Source organism: Vipera berus (assembly GCF_964194415.1).
Source record: "Vipera berus genome assembly, chromosome: Z".
Lineage (NCBI taxonomy): Eukaryota > Metazoa > Chordata > Lepidosauria > Squamata > Viperidae > Vipera > Vipera berus.
The window spans coordinates 133,076,080-133,098,530 of NC_138205.1; the positions used below are offsets into that span (position 1 = coordinate 133,076,080).

Here is a 22,451-nt window from a genome sequence, read left to right on the forward strand (position 1 = left end):
CAAAGAGCGGCGCCGCTGCCCGTTCGCGCGGAGGTACACGCGCACCTCTCCAAAGGTTCGGGGAGGTGCGCGCGCACCTCCGCCCATTCGGGGAGGTGCGCGCGCACCTCCAAACGGGCGGTGCCACTCTCCATTTGGAGAGGTGCGCGCGCACCACTGCCCGTTCGAAGAGGTGCGCGTGCACCGGGTTCTAGTCCAACCCGCTGCTCAAGAGCCTCCACGCCGCCACCATGAGCCCTGATGTGGCACAGTGGCAAGTATGCAGGATTGCAGGCTGACTGCTCGCAGCCAGGAGTTCAATCCTGACCGGCTCAAGGTTCACTCGGCCTTCCGTCCTTCCGTGGTCAGTGAAATCAGGACCCAGAATGCGGGGGAGCAATCCACTGACTGCAAACTGCTTAGAGAGATCTGTAAAGCACGGAGAAGTGGCATATAAGTCTAAGGGCTGCTGCAATTGCTCAGGGAGGTGGAAGGTATGAGCCTAGGAGGGGTGTGAGAATCTGATTAAGGCCAGAGGGAAAGGTTTACGGGGACCTGGTGTGGAAGGGGAAAAACCAGCAGGAACCTGTTGGGGGCCAGGCGGGATGGGTAGCAGAGATGTGTGTGTGGGCGTGGTGGTCCTGCAGTGTCCTTGGGATCAAGTCAGAAGTACAAATGACCATAGGGCTGCTTCAGGGACTGCAATTTCAGGATTGGGTCATAAGTAACTTTTTTTTGGGGGGGTGTCCACCATAATGTAAAATAGCTGTTAAGACAGGGCTCCCCAACCCCCAGCATGGTCCACAGCATGCCAGCAACTGTGTCACACAAATAAGCGAAGCACACGAAGCGCGCACAGACACACACACGGTCCCTGGTCCCTGAAGGTTTGGGGACCCCTGTGCTAAGAGACGCGTCCTACATCAAGGTCTCCTGGCTGCCGTGCCTTCCATCATCACTTCTTCCCATTCTCCATCCCAAGGGTGTCAAACTCGCAACGTCGCAGGACGTGTTGCGACGTATCGTGACTGTTTTTCCCATTGCCAGTTTCGGCCTGACGCATCCAGCAGTTTGACACCCCTGCTCTATCCGCATCTCTCCCTAAGGGCAAAGAGGAGCATCAATCACGGAGTCTGGAACTGGATAGAAGCTGGTGTGTGTGTGTGTGTGTGTGTGTGTGTGTGTTTGTCATCCAGACTGATCCTTAGCTTGTGTGACTCTTAGGTTTCAGGCAGCACCTAGTCTGCTTCCAGATCAGGATCCTGGGAGGAGGAGGAGGGGGGGAGGAGGAAGAAGAATAATAATGGGAGTCCTCAGTGGTCCTCTGAGCTTCGTGATTTTCTTGCAGACGTTTCATGGCCCAAAGTAGGTAACATCATCAGGCTAATGAGGAGTGCTGTTTCTGCCAGCCCCCCAAATATTGGAAGGCTGCTATCGTGTCTCTCCCCCCCCCAGTCCTTCTTTTCTCTAGACTGGCCAAACCCCAATTCCTGTACCAGTTCTTCCGATGTTTTAGCCTCCAGGCCCCTAATCCTCTTTGTTGTTCTTCAGCTCCAAAGAAAGCCAGCCTTGGTGTCTTTTCTTACCCAATGTGGCGTCACGGAGGTATTTCTGGAAGGCTGGAAAGGAAACACGGGTCAGTCAGGGGGTCTCGACTCCCAGAGGCCTCGGCGTGTCCAGTGGGGCAGGGAGCCAGCTGCCACCCCGTTTATGCCCAGAAACCGCAGCCGGGTCCCCCACCCTATTCAAGGCTTCGCCTAAAGGCTGCTCTGAAGCTAACTGTGGGGGGGGGGGGCTGACGTGCTTAGAAGGGACCCAGGAAGGGAAGAAAGGAGGGGGGCACGGAGAGAAGGGACGGGGGTGGGGTGGGGGGAAGCCAGTACAGGAAAAAAAGGGGAATGGAGCTGACGGACCCCCTTGAGGGGGCCATTGCATGCTCTCCACCCATTAGCCTCCCTCCTCCCCCTGATTGCCTGTCCTAACATGAGGGTCTCTGCTGTCCCACCCACCCATTGGGGTCTCCCAGAGAGGAGGGACCCCTTGCTCTCGTGTGAACGGAGCAGCTCCACCAGATGCCCAGAAAGAGCACCGCCCTCGCCCAGTTCCACTTCTGCCATTTGATTCTGCTCTATGACCCGCTGATCCCGAAGCATGGGCACCTCATGCAGCTGGATGACGTAATGTTTCCCACAGTTGTCCGAAACGACTCTCTGCACCGTCTCCATCAGCTTCGTGACCTGCCTCTCCCGCTCGGCTCCCGCGGCCTTGTTGTTGAAGACACATAAGCGGTTCCTGTACTGTGAGATCAGCGAGCGCAGATTGGGGTGGTCGGAATTTCGGACGTACTCCTGCAGGGATTTCCCTCCGAAATCCTCCTCAGAGGTAAAGAGGATGATCGTGTGCCTGGTGGACCCAGCCCCAAAGATTTCCGTGACCCGCTTTGCAGCTGCCACATCTTCAGCAGTGAAGCGCCCCACCTGGGTCACAAAGATCAGGGCGTGGGGGCCAGGCTGGGAGAGTTCGACGCAAGCCCTGATCTCGCGTTGCACAGTCTCACTGTCGAGCTGAGAATTGAAAATGTTGGGTGTGTCGACCACAGAGATCTTCCTGTCATGCCAGCTTCCTTCACCCCTTTGGCACCTCACGGTGTTGGTCTTTGTCCCCAAGATGGAATCGAACTCCCTCCAGCCGAGAATGATGTTGCCTGTGGTGCTCTTCCCGCCTCCGGTCTTCCCCACCAGGATCAGCCGGAGTTCGGCGTCCTCCCCTGCGAGTTTGGAAGACAATGTTGCAAAAAGGAATCCAGACATTTCTCAGAACATGTTGGGGTGTCATTGAGCAGGCTGGAAATGGGGACCACTTTGGAGAAGAGTCACCCCTGCCCTGCAGTGCTTCAGGAATGTTTTCACGGGAATCTCCCAGCGTTGGTGCAATGGGCTGCTCAGCCGTGCAGATTCCCATCCCATCCCAACCCCATTCCATTCGGTGGTGAGCCATCGTGCTGCAGTGGTTAATATGCAGCATTGCAGGCTAATTCTGTCAACAGCCAAGAGTTCGATCCTGACCTTCTCAAGGCTGACTCAGCCTTCTGTCCTTTCCAGGTCGGTCAAATGAGGACCCAGATTGCGGGGGAGCAATCCGCTGACTCTGCAAACTGCTTAGAGAGATCTGTAAAGCACTGGGAAGTGGCATATAAGTGTAAGGGCTGTTGCAATTGCTCAGGGAGGTGGAAGGTATGAGCCTGGTGTGTGTGTGTGTGTGAGAATCCAATTAAGGCCAGAGGGAAACCTTTACGGGGACCTGGTGTGGAAGGAGAAAGATCAGCGGGAACCTGTTGGGGACCAGGTGGTGGGACAGGTAGAATAGGTGGGGGGGTCCTGCAGTGTCCTTGGAGTCAGTCCCAAGTACAAATGAGCATAGGGCTGTTTCAGGGACTGCAATTTCAGGATCACGTCATAAGTAACCTTTTGGGGGGGGTTGTCCACCATAACCCTAACCCACCCACCCCAAATATTGGAATGATGGTATCGTGTCCCCCCGAGTCCTTCTTTTCTCTAGACTGGCCAAACCCCAATTCCTGCCCCTGTTCTTCCGATGTTTTCACCTCCAGGCCCCTAATCCTCTTTGTTGCTCCTTCCCCCCCCAAAAAAAATGCCAGTCGTGGCCTCCTCACCTACCTGATGTGGCCTGATCCGTGGCTGCCTGGAAGAATGGAAAGGAAACACGGGTCAGACAGGGGTCTCGACTTCCAGGGGTCTCATCGTGTCCAGTGGGGCAGGGAGCCAGCTGCCACCCCGTACATGCCCAGAAACCGTAGCCTGGTCCCCCACACCATTCAAAGCTTTGCCTAGAAGCTGCTCTGGAGCTAACTGGGGGGGGGGCTGAGGTGCTTGGAAGGGACCCAGGAAGGGAAAAGGCAGGCTGGGAAGGTGGAAAGGGATGGGGTGGGGGGAAGCAGGTAGAAGAAAAAAAAGGGGAAGTATAACTGGGGGAGCCCCCCCTTCATGAGGGGGGGGGACATTGCATGCTCTCCACCCATTAGCCTCCCTCCTCCCGCCAATTGCCTGTCCTAACATGAGGGTCTCTGCTATCCCACCCATTGGGGTCTCCCAGAGAGGAGGGGAGCCCTTGTTCTCGTGTAAACGGAGCAACTCCGCCAGATGCCCAGAAAGAGCACCGCCCTCGCCCAGTTCCACTCTGCCATTTGATTCTGCTCTATGACACGCTGATCCCATACAGTGAGCACCTTCTGCAGATGGTTGACGTAGAGTTTCCCCTCATTCTCCGAAACGACACACTCCACTATCTCCATCAGCGCCGAGACCTGCCTCTCCCGCTCGGCTCCTGTGGCCTTGTTGTTGAAGCCGCAGAAGCGGTTCCCGCACTGCTGGATCAGCTCCTTCAGATTGCGGTTGTTGGCATTTTGGACGTACTCCTGCAGGGAGGCCCCCGTCAACTCATCCAGGCAGGTGAAGAGGACGATTGTGTGCCTGGCGGACTCGGCCCCAAAGATTTTCCAGACCTGTTTGGCAGGTGTCAGATCTTTGGAAGTGAAGTGCCCCAACTGGGTCACCAAAATGAAGGCGTGGAGACCCGACTGGCACATCTCAAGGCAACCTTTCAACTCCGGTTTCAGCGACTTATCTATCTCTTCGGAATCAAAAAGGGCTGGAGTGTCGATCACAGAAATCCCCTTGGCATTCCAGCTTCCCAGCTCCTTTTGGCACTTCAGGGTGGTGGCGTTTGCTGACAAGATGGACTTGAACTGCCTCCGGCCGAGGATGGTGTTGCCCGTGGCGCTCTTCCCGCCTCCGGACTTTCCGACCAGGATCAGCCGGAGGTTGGCGTCATCCCCTGAAAGTTTGAATGACAGTGTTACAAAAAGGAATCCAGACGTTTCTCACAACATGTTGGGGCGTCATTGAGCAGGCTGGAAATGGGGGACACTTTGGGAAAGAGTCACCCCAGCCCTGCAGTGCTTCAGTAACGTTTTCACGGGAATCTCCCAGCGTTCTTGCAATGGGCTGCTCAGCCGTGCAGATTCCCATCCTCTCCCACCCCATTCCATTCTGTGGTGAGCCATAGTGCTGCAGTGGTTTAATAGGCAGCATTGCAGGCTAATTCTGTCAACAGCCAAGAGTTCAATCCTGACCGTCTCAAGGTTGACTCAGCCTTCCATCCCTCCGAGAGCGGTAAGTGAGGACCCAGATGGTTGGGGGCAACAGGCTGTCTCTGTAAACCACTTAGAGCTGTAAAACACTGTGAAGCAGTATATAAGTCTGCATAAGTCTTAGGGCTATTGCTGTTGCTCAGGGAGGTGGAAGGTATGAGCCTGGGGGGGGGGGTGAGAATCCGATTAAGGCCAGAGGGAAACCTTTACGGGGACCTGGTGTGGAAGGAGAAAGATCAGCGGGAACTTGGGGACCCGGTGGTGGGACCGGTAGAATAGGTGGGGTGTCCTGCAGTGTCCTTGGGGTCGGTCCCAAGTACAAATGAGCATACGGCTGTTTCAGGGACTGTAATTTCAGGATCAGGTCATAAGTAATTTTAGTGGGGGGTGTCCACCATAATGTAAAACAGCTGTTAAGACAGGGGTTCCCAACACCCAGTGTGTAGACCGCACTGGTCCACAGCATGCTGGCAACCGGGCCACAAAAATAAGCAAAGCACACAAAGCCAACACACACAAACACACACACACAGTCCACAGAAAAACCTCTCTCCACAGAACCGGTCCCTGGTCCCTGAAGGTTTGGGGGCCCCTGTGCTAAAAGACCCGTCCTATGTCAAGGTCTCCCGGCTGCCGTGCCTTCCATCGTCACTTCTTCCCATTCTCTATCCCAGGGGTGTCAAACTCGCAACGTCACGGGATGTGTTGTGACATACCGCAACTTTTGCCCCCATTGCTGGAGCTGGGGTGGGCGCGGTTTCGGCAAGACGCATCCGGCCCAGGGGCCGGCAGTTTGAAACCCCTGCTCTATCCGCAGAGGAGCATCAATCACAGACTCTGGAACTGGATAAAAGCTGGTGCGTGTCTGTCTGTGTGTTTCTCATCCATTCTGATGCTTAGCTTGTGTTTGACTCTTTAAGTTTCAGGCAGCACCTAGTCTGCTTGAAGATCAGGATACAGGGAGAGGGAGGAGGAGGAGGAGGAAGAAGAATGGGGGTCCTCAGTGGACCTCTGAGCTTTGGTGGTTTTCTTGCAGATGTTTCATGACCCAAAGTAAGTAACATCATCAGGCTAGTGAGGAGTGCTGTTTGTGGCAGCCCCCCAAATATTGGAATGATGCTATCGTGTCCCCCGCAGTCCTTCTTTACTCTAGACTGGCCAAACCCCAATTCCTGCCCCCGTTCTTCCGATGTTTTGGCCTCCAGGCCCCTAATCTTCTTTGTTGCTCTTCAGGGCCCCCAAACGCCAGGCGTGGCCTCCTCACTTACCTGGGGTGGCCTGATCCATGGCTGCCTGGAAGAGTGGAAAGGAAACACGGGTCAGACAGGGGTCTCGACTTCCAGGGGTCTCGGCGTGTCCAGTGGGGCAGGGAGCCAGCTGCCACCCCGTTCATGCCCAGAAACCGCAGCCTGATCCCCCACCCTATTCAAGGCTTCGCCTAGAAGCTGCTCTGGAGCTAACTGGGGGGGGGGGCTGAGGTGATTAGAAGGGACCCAGGAAGGGAAGAAAGGAGGGGGTTACGGAGAGAAGGAGGGAAGGGATGGGGGTGGGGGGAAGCCGGTACAGGAAAAAAAGGGGAATGGAGCTGGCGGACCCCCTTGAGGGGGCCATTGCATGCTCTCCACCCATTAGCCTCCCTCCTCCCCCCGATTGCCTGTCCTAACGTGAGGGTCTCTGCTGTCCCACCCACCCATTGGGGTCTCCCAGAGAGGAGGGACCCCTTGCTCTCGTGTGAATGGAGCAGCTCCACCAGATGCCCAGAAAGAGCACTGCCCTCGCCCAGTTCCATGCTGCCATTTGATTCTGCTCTGTGACATGCTGATCTCGTACCATGGGCACCTCGTGCAGCCGGTTGACGTAGAGTCCCCCCCCGTTCTCCGAAACGACTCTCTGCACCATCGCCATCAGGTCCGAGACCTGCCTCTCCCGCTCGGCTCCCGTGGCCTTGTTGTTGAAGCCGCAGTAGCGGTTCCCACATCCCTGGATCAGCTCCCGCAGATTGTGGTTGTCAGACTTTTGGATGTACTCCTGCAGCGATTCCTCTCTCAATTCATCCAGGCAGGTGAAGAGGACGATCATGTGCCTGGCCGACTTGACCCCAAAGATATTCCACACCCGCTTTGCAGCTGTCATGTCTTCGGCAGTGAAGCGTCCCACCTGGGTCACAAAGATCAGGGCGTGGGGGCCAGGCCGGGAGAGTGCGATGCAAGCCCCAATCTCACGTTGTACAGTCTCATTGTGGTTTTTAAAATCGAAAATGTCATGTGTGTCGACCACGGAGACCTTCCTGTCCTTCCAGCTTGCCTCCCCACTTTGGCACTTCAGGGTGGTGGTCTTCGACTCCAGGATGGACTGGAACACCGGGCGGCCGAGGATGCTGTTGCCCGTGGCGCTCTTCCCGCCTCCGGTCTTCCCCACCAGGATCAGCCGGAGTTCGGCGTCCTCCCCTGCGAGTTTGGAAGACAATGTTGCAAAAAAGGAATCTAGACGTTTTCTCACAACATGTCGGGGTGTCATTGAGCAGGTTGGAAATGGGGAGCACTTTGGAAGGGTCACCTCTGCCTTGCAGTGCTTCAGGGATGTTTTCACAGGAATCCCCCAGAGTTGCTGCAATGGGCTGCTCAGCCGTGCAGATTCCCATCCCATCCCACCCCACTCCATTCTGTGGTGAGCCATCCTGGTGCACTGGTTAATATGAAGCATTGCAGGCTAATTCTGTTAACAGCCAAGAGTTTGATCCTGACCGTCTCAAGGTTGACTCAGCCTTCCATCCTTCCGAGGGCAGTAAATGAGGACCCAGATGGTTGGGGGAGAGGGCTATAAAACACTGTGAAGCGGTATATCAGTCTGAGTAAGTCTAAGGGCTATTGCTCAAGGTGGAGGAAAGTATGAGCCTAGCGGGGTGGGGTGAGAATCCGATTAAAGCCAGAGGGAAACCATTATGGGGACCTGGTGTGGAACTTGTTGGGGAGCAGGTGGTGGGATGGGTAGCATAGGTGGGGGGTCCTGCAGTGTTGTTGGGGGTCAGTCAGAAGTACAAATGACCATAGGGATGCTTTAGGGACTGCAATTTCAGGACCGGGTCATAGGTTTAACTTTTTTTTAGGGATGGGGTCCACCATAATGCAAAACAGCTGCTAAGACAGGGGTCCCCAACCCCCGGTCCATGGACCAGCAGGACTAGAAGGAACGGATGGAAAACCAAATCGAGGAGAGAAGCAACCTGGAATTAAGGAGGAATTTCCTGACTAATTGTTCTGTCCGCTGTTAATTGGCGGGACGAGTGGCCTTCAGAAGTTGTGGGCGCTCCGTCACTGGAGGTTTCCAAGAAAAGATTGGACAACTGTTTGTTCTGGGATGATATAGGATCTTCTGCCACGGGCAGGCGGTTGGACTAGAAGACCTTAGTCCCTTCTGACACTTATGTCCTGTGCTCTTCTGAATGCGCACAAGGGCCGCCCAATTCTCAGGTTAGTTCAGCAGTTTTACTTTCATCAATTAAAAAAAAAGGTTCTCCGGAAGCCTTTCCATGATTCCCAGCCAGCTGGGAAGAGGGTCCAACCATTCCTCCTTCCCCCCCCTTGCCCAACCTTTAAATGCTGTTTTCCCCTCTGAACCTCTTGTTCTGAAAACACTCCGGGAGCACGTGTGAACGTTGCATCGAAACCTCTGAACCCCAAAGTGGCAGAAGAAGGTTTATATGATGTTGAAATAACGAATCTTACCCGGATCAACACGTTCTGCGATCTGTGGCACTTCTTGACAAGCCTGGTGGGGAAGAAAAACGGGGGTGAAAAGGAGGCTGGGGACTCTCGAGCTGGCAGGGATTCTGGGGGTGTCTCTGGTAACCCAGATTTCAAGCGGGGGAGAAGAGGCGGAGGTTCCCCAAACTGCAGGATGACAGGTTATTTCCTCCTTCTCCTCCTCCTTTTTCCTCCTCTTCCCCCTCTCCATCCTCCCCTCGCTCTCCTCACCTGTCCTCCTCATCCTCTCTTCTTCCTCCTGCCTCTTCCCTTTCCCCTCTCTTCCCCTACTCTCCTCCCCGCTTCTCCTCATCCCCTTCCCCATCCTCCCTGTGCTCTTCCCCCTCCTCCTCCTCAACTTGCTTTCCTCCCCTCCCTCTACTTCCCACCCCTCTTCCTCCCCCTCCTCACCTCATTCCCTGTTGTTCCCTCCTCCCCTCCACCCCCCCTCCTCCCCCTCCTCCCACTGAAGGTAGTGAACTGGTGGGTCATATAGTATATTCCGAAATTGCCTAGACCCATACTCTAATCTAGGCAGCCCAGGTCGAGGGGGCAGCCAGCCATCCTGATCCAGAGCCCGGCAAACTAGAGGCAGCCGAACTACCACAGCGCTCCCTGTGCCGGACCAGTATATATTCAGCTGGTCCGTTTTATATTTTATATTTTATTTATTTATATTTATATTTATAGCTAGCTTAGGAATTAAGAACTGTGTTAGAGTATTTAGCATTTACAGGGTTAATGTATCATTGAGAGAACTGTATGTTAGAACGTTTAGCATTTAAAGGCTTAAAGCTGTTTCCTTAAGAGATGGCTTCTGGGAAATGTAGTCTAGTTCAGGGCTTTTCAACCAATGGTACGGGTACCACCTGTGGTACATTGGCACCTGGCAGGTGGTACGCGACCATCCTAGAAAAGTGGTAGCGGGGGAGGGGAATGAGCTGAACCGGCGGCAGCACCGCACAAGCCTGAGCGAGAGACGGCTGGAGCTGCAGGGCTGTCGGGGCTCAGCGGAAGCACCAGAATCAGTGCCAGGCTCCAGCGGGAGCTCGGCGCTGATCCTGGCGCTTTTGCTGAGCCCAGAAGAAGCGCCGATCAGCTGAGATGTTGCTGCATCTCCAGGGTCTTGTATGCTTGGCAACTGATTCATATTTATGACGGTCACAGTGTCCCAGGGTCATGTGAAGTGACCAAAACATGCTGCAACCACCCAGCAGAGGGGGGGAGGGGAAATAAACACATCCCACCCCACCCCCACTGCCAATCCTCAACATAAATGTTCACAACAATGAAAACCTCGGACGGGAGGAAGAACGCTGCTGGGCGGGCAGGCAGGCGTCTTGCTCGGCTGTGGCTTGGGAACTTTTTTCAATGCCGTTGTAACTTCGAACAGTCACTAAGCGAACTGTTGTAAGTCGAGGACTACCTGTACTTTATCACTTTTTTTCCTTTTTTGGTCATCAAGTTTTTGACACCTTGCTAGGCGACTGGTGGTACTCGGATGTTGCCATAAAGTGGTACAATGGGTGAAAAGGTTGAAAAGCCCTGGTCTAGTTGTTAGTTAAACCTAAGATACGCAGATGATACCACTCTAATGGCAGAAAGTGAAGAAGAACTAAAGAGCCTCTTGTTGCGGGTGAAGAAGGAGAGTGCAAAACTTGGGTTGAAACTTAACATTAAGAAAACCAAGATCATGGCATCTGGCCCTCTCAATTCCTGGCAAATAGATGGGGAAGAAATGGAGGTAGTGACAGATTTTATTTTCCTGGGCTCCAAGATCACTGCAGATGGGGACTGTAGCCAAGAAATTAAAAGACGCTTGCTCCTGGGGAGGAAAGCCATGGCAAATCTAGACAGCACACTAAAAAGCAGAGACCTCACTCTGTCAACAAAAGTGCGTATAGTCAAGGCTATGGTCTTCCCAGTTGCAATGTATGGCAGTGAAAGTTGGACCATAAGAAAGGCTGAACGCCAAAGAATTGAGGCCTTTGGTGCTGGAGAAGACTCCTGCGAGTCCCTTGGACTGCAAGGCGATCAAACCGGTCAGTCCTAGAGGAGATCAATCCTGACTGCTCTTTAGAAGGCCAGATCCTGAAGCTAAAACTCAAATACTTTGGCCACCTAATGAGAAGGAAGGACTCACTGGAGAAGAGCCTAATGCTGGGAAAGATCGAGGGCAATAGAAGAAGGGGACGACAGAGAATGAGGTGGCTGGATGGAGTCACTGAAGCAGTAGGCGTGAGCTTAAATGGACTCCAGATGATGGTAGAGGACAGGAAGGCCTGGAGGAATGTTGTCCATAGGGTCGCGATGGGTCGGACACGACTTCGCAGCTAACAACAACATACTTATCTAGTTAAGTGGGAGGAGCTTCAGAGTTTATGGCAGGATATCCTGGCTACGCTCCATTGTATTACCTCTCTGCATGAATCCAAGGCCCAAGGCTGCCTTGCTCCGTATGAACAAGGGATGAATCTCCCTTTAAATTTTTACACTGACAGAATGGACAGATATGAATATGAACCGATGTGCCTAACAGCAAACGGAAGTCTGCCTAGGATTCCTGATTAATAAATATTTGTTTAAAATCGTTCTGCAGAGTTTATGCTGTCTGGATCAGAATTATAATGCATCTGTAATTCATGGTTCCAGAACACTCCCTCTGCCTCCTTCCAGCCCGGCAGCCCTCCTCAGCGACATAGATAGATAGATAGATAGATAGATAGATAGATAGATAGATAGATAGATAGATAGATAGATAGATAGATAGATAAGCTTTATTGTCATTTTTTACTGTGGGCACGCTGGCACACATTAAAAATGAAATTTTGTTGCTTGCTCTCAAAAGTGTACACATACACAACACACATTGAAACGTGCTATCTACAACATATGTATAAACCTACATCCTTCCATATCAGTAACATAGAAATATTAATCACTGTCCATCTTGAATACATAGCGGAAAGAGGTTAATATTGCATGGAATACAGTGTAGGATCTTTCGCCTCCCACCCTTGGTCTCCTTCTCCTGGAGCCCCCCCCCCCGCCTCCTCCCATTTGCAGCCTGCTTTCCTCCTCTCCTGGCCCTCCCCTAGACATTCTCCACGGCCCATGGGCCCATGGTCCTCCGCCCTGTGCCCTTCAGCCCGGCCTATCTGCCGAGCCCCCCCCCCTTTCTCCCGGCCCTTGGAATGAAGGAGAAACTTCCTGACAATTAACCAGTGGAACAGCTGGCCACCAGAAATCATGGGTGCTCCATCACTGGAGCTTTTTAAGAAGAGACTGGACAGTCACCTGTCTGAGATGGTATAGGTTCTCCTGGTTGAGCAGCGGACTGGACTAGAAGATCTCCAAGGTCCCTTCCAGCCCTATTCTATTCTAATTCCTCCTCCTCCTTCTCTTCCTCCCCTCCTCCTCCTCCTCCTCCTCACCTTTTCAGGCCTCCAAGTAGGACAGATGCAAGTGACTGCCTCGCTCCATTGACTGAGCCCTACTTGAGTCACAGCAGCGCATCGGAATTGGTACTGGAGATTTAGGTGGACATCCTCCACGGCAAATTGAACCTTGGGGCCTTCGGTACGGAGACTTTTCCAATTTTCCTCTCCTGCGATCTGATATTCCACCTGGTACCTGGAGACTGAAGGCTCCCCTACGGAAACTGGATCAATACTGATCTGGAAAATATTTGGCTGGACTGGTTCAACCTTAAGAGAGGGAGGTCTTCTAAGAGCAGCTTCCAGCTCATGATGTTCCTTGAGCATCTCCATGATGAAGGCTAAACTTTTCCTTTCCAGCCTCTTTAACGACTCAAAGAAATTCTTCATGCTCTCAGTGCTCATCTTCCAGAAAATTTCAGCAGCAGCATTACGGCTTCCTCCATTTTCTCGGTGAGCAAAGAGGGTAGAATGGTTGAATCTGAAGTGCAGAGGGGTTCCCGACTCATCCCGAGCCCATGGCAGGTCAGCCATTTTGAGGGTCTCCATGACAGGTGGGGTCCCCCCATCTGAAAAGGTGATCAGGAGTTGGATGTTATCCTTCATGTCTTTTCCCAACATGGAGAGCAGGGAATCAAAGACACATTTCTGGATGTGAGTTGGATGGGCAAGGAAGGCCTGGGCCACCAAGCAGATGGCATCAACATGGTTAATGCCCCCTGGGGTGGAGAAAAACTCCAAGAGATGCTCCTCAACCAGTTTGTCTTGCTCTGCGTCTCTTGTGCCTCCAAATCCTGGAGTGTCGATTATTGTGAGAGAATAGGGGATCCGGAAACCCTTCCGATGATTCACCACGTAGGCTGTGACTTCAGACGTCCTGCTTCCAGCTTCGCTTCTCTGGGTGGTTTCATGAATGAGTTTGAATCGGAAATTATCTTCCCACTGGACACCCAGGATATAATTGATCATCCCGTTGATCAGGGTGGTTTTCCCAGACTGTGTTGCTCCCATCACCAGAATCACTTTGTTGGGCACTTCCAAGTTCTCCTTTCCAAGCTGGTAGAGGAGAGAGGAGGTGGAGGCATCTGAGAGGACTTTCTCCAGAGGAAGGGCAAACACGAATGGTTGTCTCTCCTCCACTAGGGAGCTTTCCTGAAGGAACTGGTGGGCTACATTGTCTGCATCTTCTTCCTCCAGTGATGTGGAGACCTCCACCTCCTCGCTGAGGACACCCAGAGCTCCATTATCACACACAGCAGACACCCGTATTCTATACGCTGTTTGCTGCTTCAGAGCTTCAATAGGGAAAAACTCTACTTTTCTCCCAGTCCTTTTTTCAGTCCACTGGTCCTTCCCAACTCCAGCCTCCACCGTTCTGTACTCCACCTTGTACTCCTTGACCACAACTCCCGAGGCAACGATGCTAGGACTCATCCAGGCCACAGAGATGACAGAAGATGCCGCAGTGACCTTTCTTAATTTCTCAGGAGAGCTGGTGGGAAGGGTCTTTATGGGTAGGCTCAGGTCACTGGTTTTACTAAGGCCCAGCTTGCAACCAGCAGCGTACTTGAACTGGTACTCTGTGTTTGGAGGCAGATCTTTCAGCAGGAACATCTCCCCGGCGTCCTCTGTCCTCACGGTCTTCCAGTCCTCTTCCCCTGAAATCTTGTACTCTACCAGGTAGCTGGAGATTGTACCCTTTCCATATTCAGCGGGCTGAAACTTCAGCTGAATGCTGTCGTGTCTCAGTTCACTGATCAGGAAAGGGAGAGGTTTTGAGGGCAACTCAAAATTCTTGCTGACCAGCTCTCCGTCTTCATAAAGGTATATTGAGGCTCCTGGAGTCTCCACATTTGGAAGTGAGGCCACAACAAAGCGGACATTCGATTGGTTGATACTGAAAAAGTCTTGAATGGATTTGGCAGCTAGGCGAGCGTTCTGGGTCCTCTCCTTGTTCTCAAACCAGGCCTTGCCTTTCTTCACCCCAGGAGTGGACCTTGTGGACTTAGCTGATCCTGGCAAAAAGTCCTCCTGAAGCCAGCCCTGTAAACTCAACAGAAATGGCTCCTTTTTATACAAAGAGGTGAAAATAAAGGCGACCACGTATACATTCTGGGGGTCCAGCACTATCTCCTCCAGCTTGCTCCGAGATGAGATAACTTGCATTTCACTTAGAATAGTCAGGTAAGATTTGACAAAGTTAATTTCTCTTTTCTTGGTGTCCAGAAATTCATAGAGTCTTTGACTGTTAAAGGGTGAGTGGTTGATGGAGATCAATATGTCCACCAGGGTCGCTTTGTTCTGCCTTCCACCCCGGATGGAAGGCAACGTTCTGGCCAGCTGTTTCTGGAAAGTCTGCCTGTGTTGCTTGCAGAGGTCCTTGAACTGCTTGATCTTCCTCTTGATCTCAGGGAAGGTGTCACAAATGGGATCCTTGGCTAGATCATTGCTTTGCATCCGGAGTTCATTGAGTTCCTCAAAGATGTTTTCAACATCAAAGATCAACGCTAGGCTGATTTCATGGACCATCTTAGCTGCTCTGGTGTCCAGCTTGGTCAGTGGGTAGAGCGAGACCCACACAGGAACAGCCTTCTCCCCATCTTTCCCTAACATTTTTGGCAAAGTCTCATAAGTTGTCATGGCATCTTGGAAGGTCACTGGATTTTTCTCCAGAGAAAAGTCTCCATGGAACGTGCAGCTAAACCTCAGAGCATTCGCTTTCTCCTCCTCGTTTAGCTTGACCTCTGCTTCTCTCATGATTGATATCAGCTTCTTTATTGTAACGTGAAGATTTCCTTCTACATTTTTTACCATTTCCATTGAAGAAACTTCTCGGTCAAACACGAAGAACGCCTGGCCTCCGTAGAGGATGGCGGTGACCACATGGGTGGCCGTGCCATGCTCAAAGACTGCTGGGTAGGAGACATTCTGGATTCCTAGGTGGCTCATGGTCAGCTGTTCGTATCTGGTGGTGGTTTTGTACTGGACGGTGACTCTGGCCTGTTGTTTGGACTTCTTGGTGTCGTGAAAATATTTGGCTGATCCCCTCACATCAATCAGCCTCCCCAGGACACTGGCCTTGAGCGATGCTGAGATGTCCAGGGCAGAGGCCTTGTCATCAATAGTGTCAGATGCAATGATTTTAGTTGCTGTATTGGGCTGAGGCCTGGCGGTCAGGTCTTTCTGAAGAGAGCTGTAGTCCCAAAGGGTGACGCCTGCATGGAAGAGATGAAAACAGAGACCTCAATTGAACACTGTCTTCCAGAACAGGACTTTTCAACCTTTTCACCCATTGTACCACTTTTAGGATATGCCAACGTCTGAATACCACCAGTTGCCTAGCAAGGTCTCAAAAACTTGACCAAAAAGGAAAAAAAGTGATGAAGTACAGGTAGTCCTCGACTTACAAAGGTTTGCTTCGTGACTGTTCGAAGTTACAATGGCGCTGAAAAAAGTGCCCCCCGAGCCACAGCCGAGCAAGACACCTGCCTGCCCGCCCCGCGGCGCTCTTCCTCCTGGCCAAAGTTTTCATTGTTGTGAGCATTTCTGTTGAGGATTGGCAGCAGGGGTGGGGTGGGGGGTGTTTCTGCTGGGTGGTTGCAGCATGCTTTGGTCACTTCACATGACCCTGGGACACTGTGACCGTCATAAATATGAATCAGTTGCCAAGCATCTGAATGTAAATCACAAGACCCTGGAGATGCTGCAACATTCCAGCTGATCGGCGCTTCTTCTGGGCTCAGAAGCGCCGGGATCAGCACCGAGCTCCAGCTGGATCCTGGCGCTGATCCTGGCGCTTCCGCTCAGCCCTGACAGCCCTGCAGCTCCAGCTGTTTCTCGCTCAGGCTTGTGCGGTGCTGCCACTGGTTCAGCTCGTTTCCCTCCCCTGCTACCACTTTTCTAGGATGGTCGCGTACCACCTGCCCGGTGACCGTGTACCACAGGTGGTACCCGTACCACTGTTTGAAAAGCCCTGTTCCAGAACATCAGCAGCTGTATAGAGGAGCTCCAGAGAGGTGGGAGAATGGAGTCACAATTTCCCCTTGAGGGTTCCCTCACTTCTCTGTCTGGCCATCACCAGAGAAACCTCCTTGGTTTGCTAAATACATTATCTCCAAACGCTTTTGACTTGAGTAGAGAGGAATGGGAATTGCTGTGCACCTATGGCAGGGGGGGGGGCTGGCTGGCCATTTGTGTGGAACAATCCCTCCCCTGCCCCACTGGTCCGCAAAGCCAGAAACGTTGGGAAAACTCTGACCTATGGATTTCAAGGCAGATCTCCAACTCCCTTGGAGAAAGCTCGTTTTTCATCAGGGGTTCGGAGGCCTCTGTTCAGGCCTGCCACCCCACCCTCCAGGAAAAAGCAGCAGCACCACAACTTGAGAATTACATCCCTCACTTCAGGCCTCTGGGATCACACAACTCCTTTTTTTAGCCATTTTCCGAATCATTTCACTGACTTTGGTTTGGGAACCTACCCAGTGGTTGGTAGTCAAGGCTAGCCCTGCTGGGTGCCTGGCCAAGGGATGGATGCACCTTCCTAGCTAGAAAATTTTATTTCTTTATTTATTTATTTAATTGAATCTCTATACTGCCCTTCTCCCGCCCTTCTCCCGTGAAAGTCGTACTTAGCTACCTGTTACCAGCAGGCCATGTGCCCAAGAGCTCCACTCTGTCGCTGGGCTGAGCCTGTGCATCTATGGCAGTGCCTGTCTCTCTCCCTCCCTCCCTCCCGAGACCCATCAGCCTCTCCTCCAGCTCCTACCGGGGATGAGGGCATCCTTGCGGCAGTCGTATAGCATCCCCAGCTGGAAGGGGCGGCCCAGGGCCGGCATCACAAAGACATCGTCTGTCTGGGCCATGCTCAGCTCCTGCGAGTCGCTGACTCTTCTGCTGTTCTGCAAGAGAGAAGAACCATCCATAGGAGGCCATGACTGACTGGTGTCTCTAATGAGTTGTGCTGGGGTCACCTCGTACCCCTTCCTGAAGCCCCTTCCCCAGGTTTGTCCCCCCCTCTTCAACATCAGAAAGCCGTTTCATGAAAGGGCCATTGGATACGCTGCCCAAAAACCACCCCTGTAAAGGCTTTGGGGAAGGGGATTCCTGTCTGCTCTATGACTATGCCTGATTCCTGTTACAGTTAAAACTATTGAGCAGTAAAGCACATGGTGACTGTGCTTCTCAGGTCCCCAAAGCCTTATTGTTTTCCTTGCATATGTACTCTTGTGATTTTGCTTTGGGGTCTGCCATTCTGCTGGAGGGGGAATATTTGCTTTCGCTTGGGATACCTTTTGCTTTCTACTTTTCTTCTCCTGCGTTTGCCCACTTGAGAAAGGAAAGTGCCTTGCTTATCAGGGAGAAGACACGTACCAACTGTGCCAGTTACCTGCACATCGTGCCACCTGTGGATTGGCTGGATTTCAAATGAACATTATGATATTGGTGCAAGGAGGAATATTGCTAGTTTAACTATACCTCGTGCTCACACGGCTGAGTCTGATGAGGAACAAGACGGGAGGGGCCAGGCTGAGAGTCCTGCAGTGCATCAGAATTTCCCTCTGACACCAAAGGCTCTCCAAACCCTTCCTCTTCAGAATCATCAGGCTCAGCTGCCGGAACCACAGGCTGATGCTGAAGCACAACAAATCTGTGGTACAAAATGGACACAGAATTTCTGACAAAATGGAGTCAGGGACACCAACACAAACCTGTGGTTTTATGCCCATAAATACATTCACAGTAAACAAGAGAGGCAAATAAAAGCATCGTCAGGTAAATCAACACAGCAGGAACTTCATGAGGTGGAACTCGGGAGAGCATACAGCACTGGTCCCAACATTTTGGGCAACAGGGACCGGTTTTCTGGAAGACAATTTCCCCATGGACAGGGGGAGGATGGTTTCACACCCTGCCTAGATCCCACATACGCACAGATGAAGCTTTGCTTGCTTGCACGGACCAGTTCTTAACAGGTCGTGGACTGGTAGCAGTCTAGGCCCGGTGGTTGTGGACCCTTGGCACACAGGGCACACAGGGCAAAAAGGCAAGAAACACGGAAACGCCCCCTTTTCATCCAAGGCAACCAATCCCAGCTCAGATTGCCTCTCTTTAATCAATCAGCTGTAATTGTGTGTTGTTACTCTTCACGCAATCCCCACTGTTCCAGGTATACATTTAAAAATCTTGACAATTCCTTCGTTGTGTGTCTCTCACAAACCCCCCCCCCAATATGGCAGGCAGCTGAAGGTCCACTGGGGGAGCCAGGCAACCAGGATTCCCCAAGGGGAAGGCTGTGGACACAGGCCACGCTTCACACACTGAAGGTGTTAAGAGTTACGCATCTGGGTCTGGCTGAGCAAGAGCCCGTCTGCACACAGCCGTGGGGCAGGCCCAGCAGTTATAGCGGTGCCACTGCTGAAGCCTTCTTGGGGTTCCCAAATGGAGAAACCCCCTTTTTCTTTAGATTACGGAAGTCTTCAACTTACGACCACAACTATTGCTAAGTGAAAAAGTTGTCAAGTGAAACTTGCCCCATTTTACCACCTTTCTCGCCACAGTTGTTAAATGAACCACTGCAGTTCTTAAATGAGTCGCCCGGTTCTGAAGCAAATCAGGTTTCCCCCATTGACTCTGCTTATCGGAAGCTCGCAAAAGGGGATGCCGTTAATCGGGGACAGTTTGCCACCGTCGTAAATATGAGTTGGTTGTCAAGCCTCCGAATTTAAATCCCGCGACTGCAGGGAGGCTAAGCGGTCCTAGGTCACTTTTTGTCATTCCCGTTGCAACTTCCAATAGTCACTAATCGAGAACTGCCGGAACTATTACTAACAGTATCCTTGTTGTTCCTGTCTTATTCCTTTAGGTCACGCGCGGACATGCACGCGTGTCAAATGCTTCCCCCTCCCTTTTCTCCCAGTCCGCCAACCGACAATGGTTGGTGACCTCTGTTCTACCACCTCTAGCCAAGCTTGCTATAGTCTGCCGGATTCGCCTCCTTTGTGCCGGGCGGGGCTCCTGCTCCGGGCAATGGTTGCCGCCTGCTGGACCTGCCGCTGGTGGCGGTGGTGGCGGCGGCGGGCGTGCCAACAGAGAGGGCTCCGAGTGCCGCCTCTGGCACGCGTGCCATAGGTTCGCCACCACTGCTCTAGGGGAAAAGGCCGCCTTTGGCTTTTGGTATTGGGAACTCTTGGGGGGGGGGGCTGGAAAGCGTGATCCATATAATTTATTTCCTTCCCCTAAAAATATCTCCAAGTTCTTTTACGGGGGGGGGGGCATAAAAACCAGTCGAGAATTTCCTCCCCCCCCCCCGTCCAAGAATGCACTTTCTCTCTCTCTCTCTCTCTCTCACACACACACACACACACACACACACACACGCATGCACGCGGCTGCAAACTTCCTCTTTTTACCCTCCCGGAAGGGGAGGCAGGGGATCACTGGAAACGTTCCTGGGGGAGGACGTGGGAGTGGGAGGGGAGGGAGATGGGACTGAGAGTCCTAAGGGTGCCTGGAAGGGGAGGGGGGGTCTTTAAAGCAAGGTGTCCCTTCCCTACTCTCTGATTCTTAGCTCTCCGTCAGAAAAGCAGCGAGACCCCCTCCCCAAATTATCAGGAATATACACAACCCCCCCCCCTCCGAACAACACAGGGGCTTGTGTGTCACCCTTGTTGCCGAGTGTGCCTTGCTCTTCCCTCGCCCTCCCTCCTCCGCTTCCGATTGGCTCTGCTAACCAGGAATTCGGGATCCTGGAACATCCCAGCTGTTCCACCCACCCACCCACCCGGTCCATCAGAGTACGGCGGCGGGACGGGACCCCGGAGGTCTTCTAGTCCAGCCCCCCCTCCCCCACTCAAACAGGGGACCCTGACAGAATCACAAGAAGAGGAACGGAGTTGGAAGGGACCCCGAAGGTCATCTAGTCCAGCCCCCTGCTTGAGCAGCAGACCCTATAGCTTTCAGAATAAGAGAATAACAGAGTTGGAAGGGACCCTGGAGGTCTTCTAGTCCACCCCTGCTCAAGCAAGAGACCCTGACAGAATGACAGAGTCGAATGGGACCTCGGAAGTCATCTAGTCCAACCCCCTGCTCAAGCCGGAGACCCTTGACCATTTCAGACCAGTGACTGTCCAGTCTCTCCTTAGAAGCCTCCAGGGTTGGAGCACCCACAACCTCTGGTGGCAAGCAGTTCCACTGGCTAATTGTCCCCACCGGTAGGACCTTCTCCTGAATTCCACGTTGCTTCTCTCCTTGATCAGATTCCATCCGTTGCTTCTTCTCCTGCTTTCCGGGGCTTTGGAGAATAGGTGAACCCCTTCCTCTTCTTTGGAGCAGCCCCCCCAAATACTGGAATGCTGCTATCATATCCCCCCCTCCGTTCTCATTTCCTCTCGACTAACCGCACCCAATCCCTGCAAGCGCTTTCGTCTGCTCCCCCGCCCTTCCAGACGAGGGACCCCTTGTAGTCACGTCAAAGGAGTCGGCCCTTGACACCCCCCCCTTTCCCACCAGATGCCCAGGAAGACCCCCACCCCCACTCCCCTCACCCAGTTCCTCTCTGTCGCCAGAGGGGGGGGGTCTTGGCTCTTTGGAGGGGGGGGGAGGTGTCTCTCACCTAGTTGAAGGGATCCGGTGGATCCGCTGCTCTCCGTGGCTGCTGCTCTGCCGGATCTCCCTGTCCTTCTGATTGCAGGCGGAGATTTCGATGGGAGGAGAGTCCGGAGATTGCGCAACCCTTGAAAGCGGCCAACAACTCTTGGCTGCAAAAGGCAGTTTCGCTTTCCTTTCTTTGAAAAGGCTTCCGGGGGGGGCAGGGGAGGGCAACGCTGACTCTCCACCCTTTAAGGCAGGGGTCTTCAAACTTGGTCCTTTTATGACTTGTGGACTTCAATTCCCAGAATTCCTCAGCCAGCTTGCCTGGCTGAGGAATTCTGGGAGTTGAAGTCCACAAATCATAAAAGGGCTAAGTTTGAAGACCCCTGCTTTAAGGCCTGCTTGCTTCTTTCTTGGATTTCAGAAGGAAGCATTAAAACACGATCATAAATCTCTCTCTCTTTTCTCCTTCCCTTTCTTCCCCTTATTCTCTCATTCACGTTTTCTCTCGTTCTTTCTCTCCTTTTTCTTTCTCGTTTCTCTCTCTTCTCATTCTCTCCCTCTTTCCTCCTTCCCTCCTCATCCTGTCGTTCTTCCTCTCTCTCTTCTCACTTTCTTTCCCGTATTTATTCTATTTTTCTTCTCATTTTCTCTCGCTCTTTCACCCTCATTCTTTCTCATTCTTTCCCTTTCTCTCTTTTCATTCTCCCTTTCTTTCTCATTCTTTCCCTTATTCTTTTTTCCTTCATTCTTTCTCTCACCCTCATTCTTTCTCTTTCTCATTCCCTCGTTCTGTCTCATTTCATTCTCTTTCCTTTTCTCTTCTAATTCTACCATTCTTTCTCATTCTCTCTATTCTAATTCTTTCTCCTTCTTTTTCTCTCCTCATTCTCTTTCTCCTTCCGTCCCTTTCTCCTTCCCTGTCATTCTTCCATTCTCTTTAATACCCGCTTCTTTCCCTTTCTTCTAGAAAATGGTCTCTCTCTGTCGTTCTCTCAATCTATTTCTCCTCCTCTCCCTCTCTCCTCCTTCTCTCCCCCTGAGACTGTGTCCTTCTTTCTCTTTCTTCTAATTCTTTCTTTCCCTTCTTCTTTTTCTTCTCAATTCTCTCATTCTTCCTCTGACCCTCATTCTTTCCCTTTCTCTCTTTTCATTCTGTTTGGAAGGTGGCTCAAGATCCCCAAAGAAACAAACAAACTCACTTGGAATTCCAGCAACAAAGTTTTGTTGAAAAAGAAGCACTTGCAAAGGCTTGGGGAGCTGAAACACACTGTAGGAGTCCGGCCACACCTTAAAGCCCTGTTTGACACATTTTTACATCGTACCCCCATGCAGATTCCCCTCTCCCCTTGCCCACTCAACGCCCCTTCCCCACTCCTCCAATAACTACTCCAGACCGCCTCAAACCACTATCCCTCCCATGTTCCAGGAAGCCCCTTTCTGCACATCCTATCTATTGCCATCTAATTTTCTATGAACAAAGCTCAATTCTTATAATCATACCCAGGGCTTTTTTTCTCATAGAAGGCTCAG

The 22,451-nt window shown here is 52.3% G+C and overlaps 2 protein-coding genes and 1 long non-coding RNA gene across 3 annotated transcripts in view; all 3 read right to left on the reverse strand.

The window, feature by feature from the left end:
• Window positions 1–22,451, reverse strand: part of LOC308678092 — a 400,336-nt gene that overhangs the window by 113,740 nt on the left and 264,145 nt on the right. The window lies entirely within an intron of this gene.
• LOC308678066 (GTPase IMAP family member 8-like) lies at window positions 165–12,663 on the reverse strand. The gene is made up of 8 exons (XM_081344893.1): window positions 12,327–12,663; window positions 8,875–8,917; window positions 6,980–7,596; window positions 6,418–6,442; window positions 4,226–4,833; window positions 3,657–3,681; window positions 2,139–2,746; window positions 165–1,598 (listed from the first exon to the last, which is right to left on the reverse strand). Exons 1-8 carry the CDS (start codon window positions 12,660–12,662, stop codon window positions 1,527–1,529), a joined length of 2,334 nt encoding a protein of 777 aa, XP_081201019.1. The 5' UTR covers window position 12,663; the 3' UTR covers window positions 165–1,526.
• Window positions 12,731–22,249, reverse strand: LOC308677826 (uncharacterized protein; the record flags this gene model as incomplete). Its single annotated transcript, XM_081344523.1, has 6 exons — window positions 12,731–12,734; window positions 12,835–15,544; window positions 17,095–17,227; window positions 17,805–17,976; window positions 20,941–21,060; window positions 22,209–22,249. The coding sequence occupies 6 exons, from the start codon at window positions 22,247–22,249 to the stop codon at window positions 12,731–12,733; spliced, it is 3,180 nt and encodes a 1,059-aa protein (XP_081200649.1).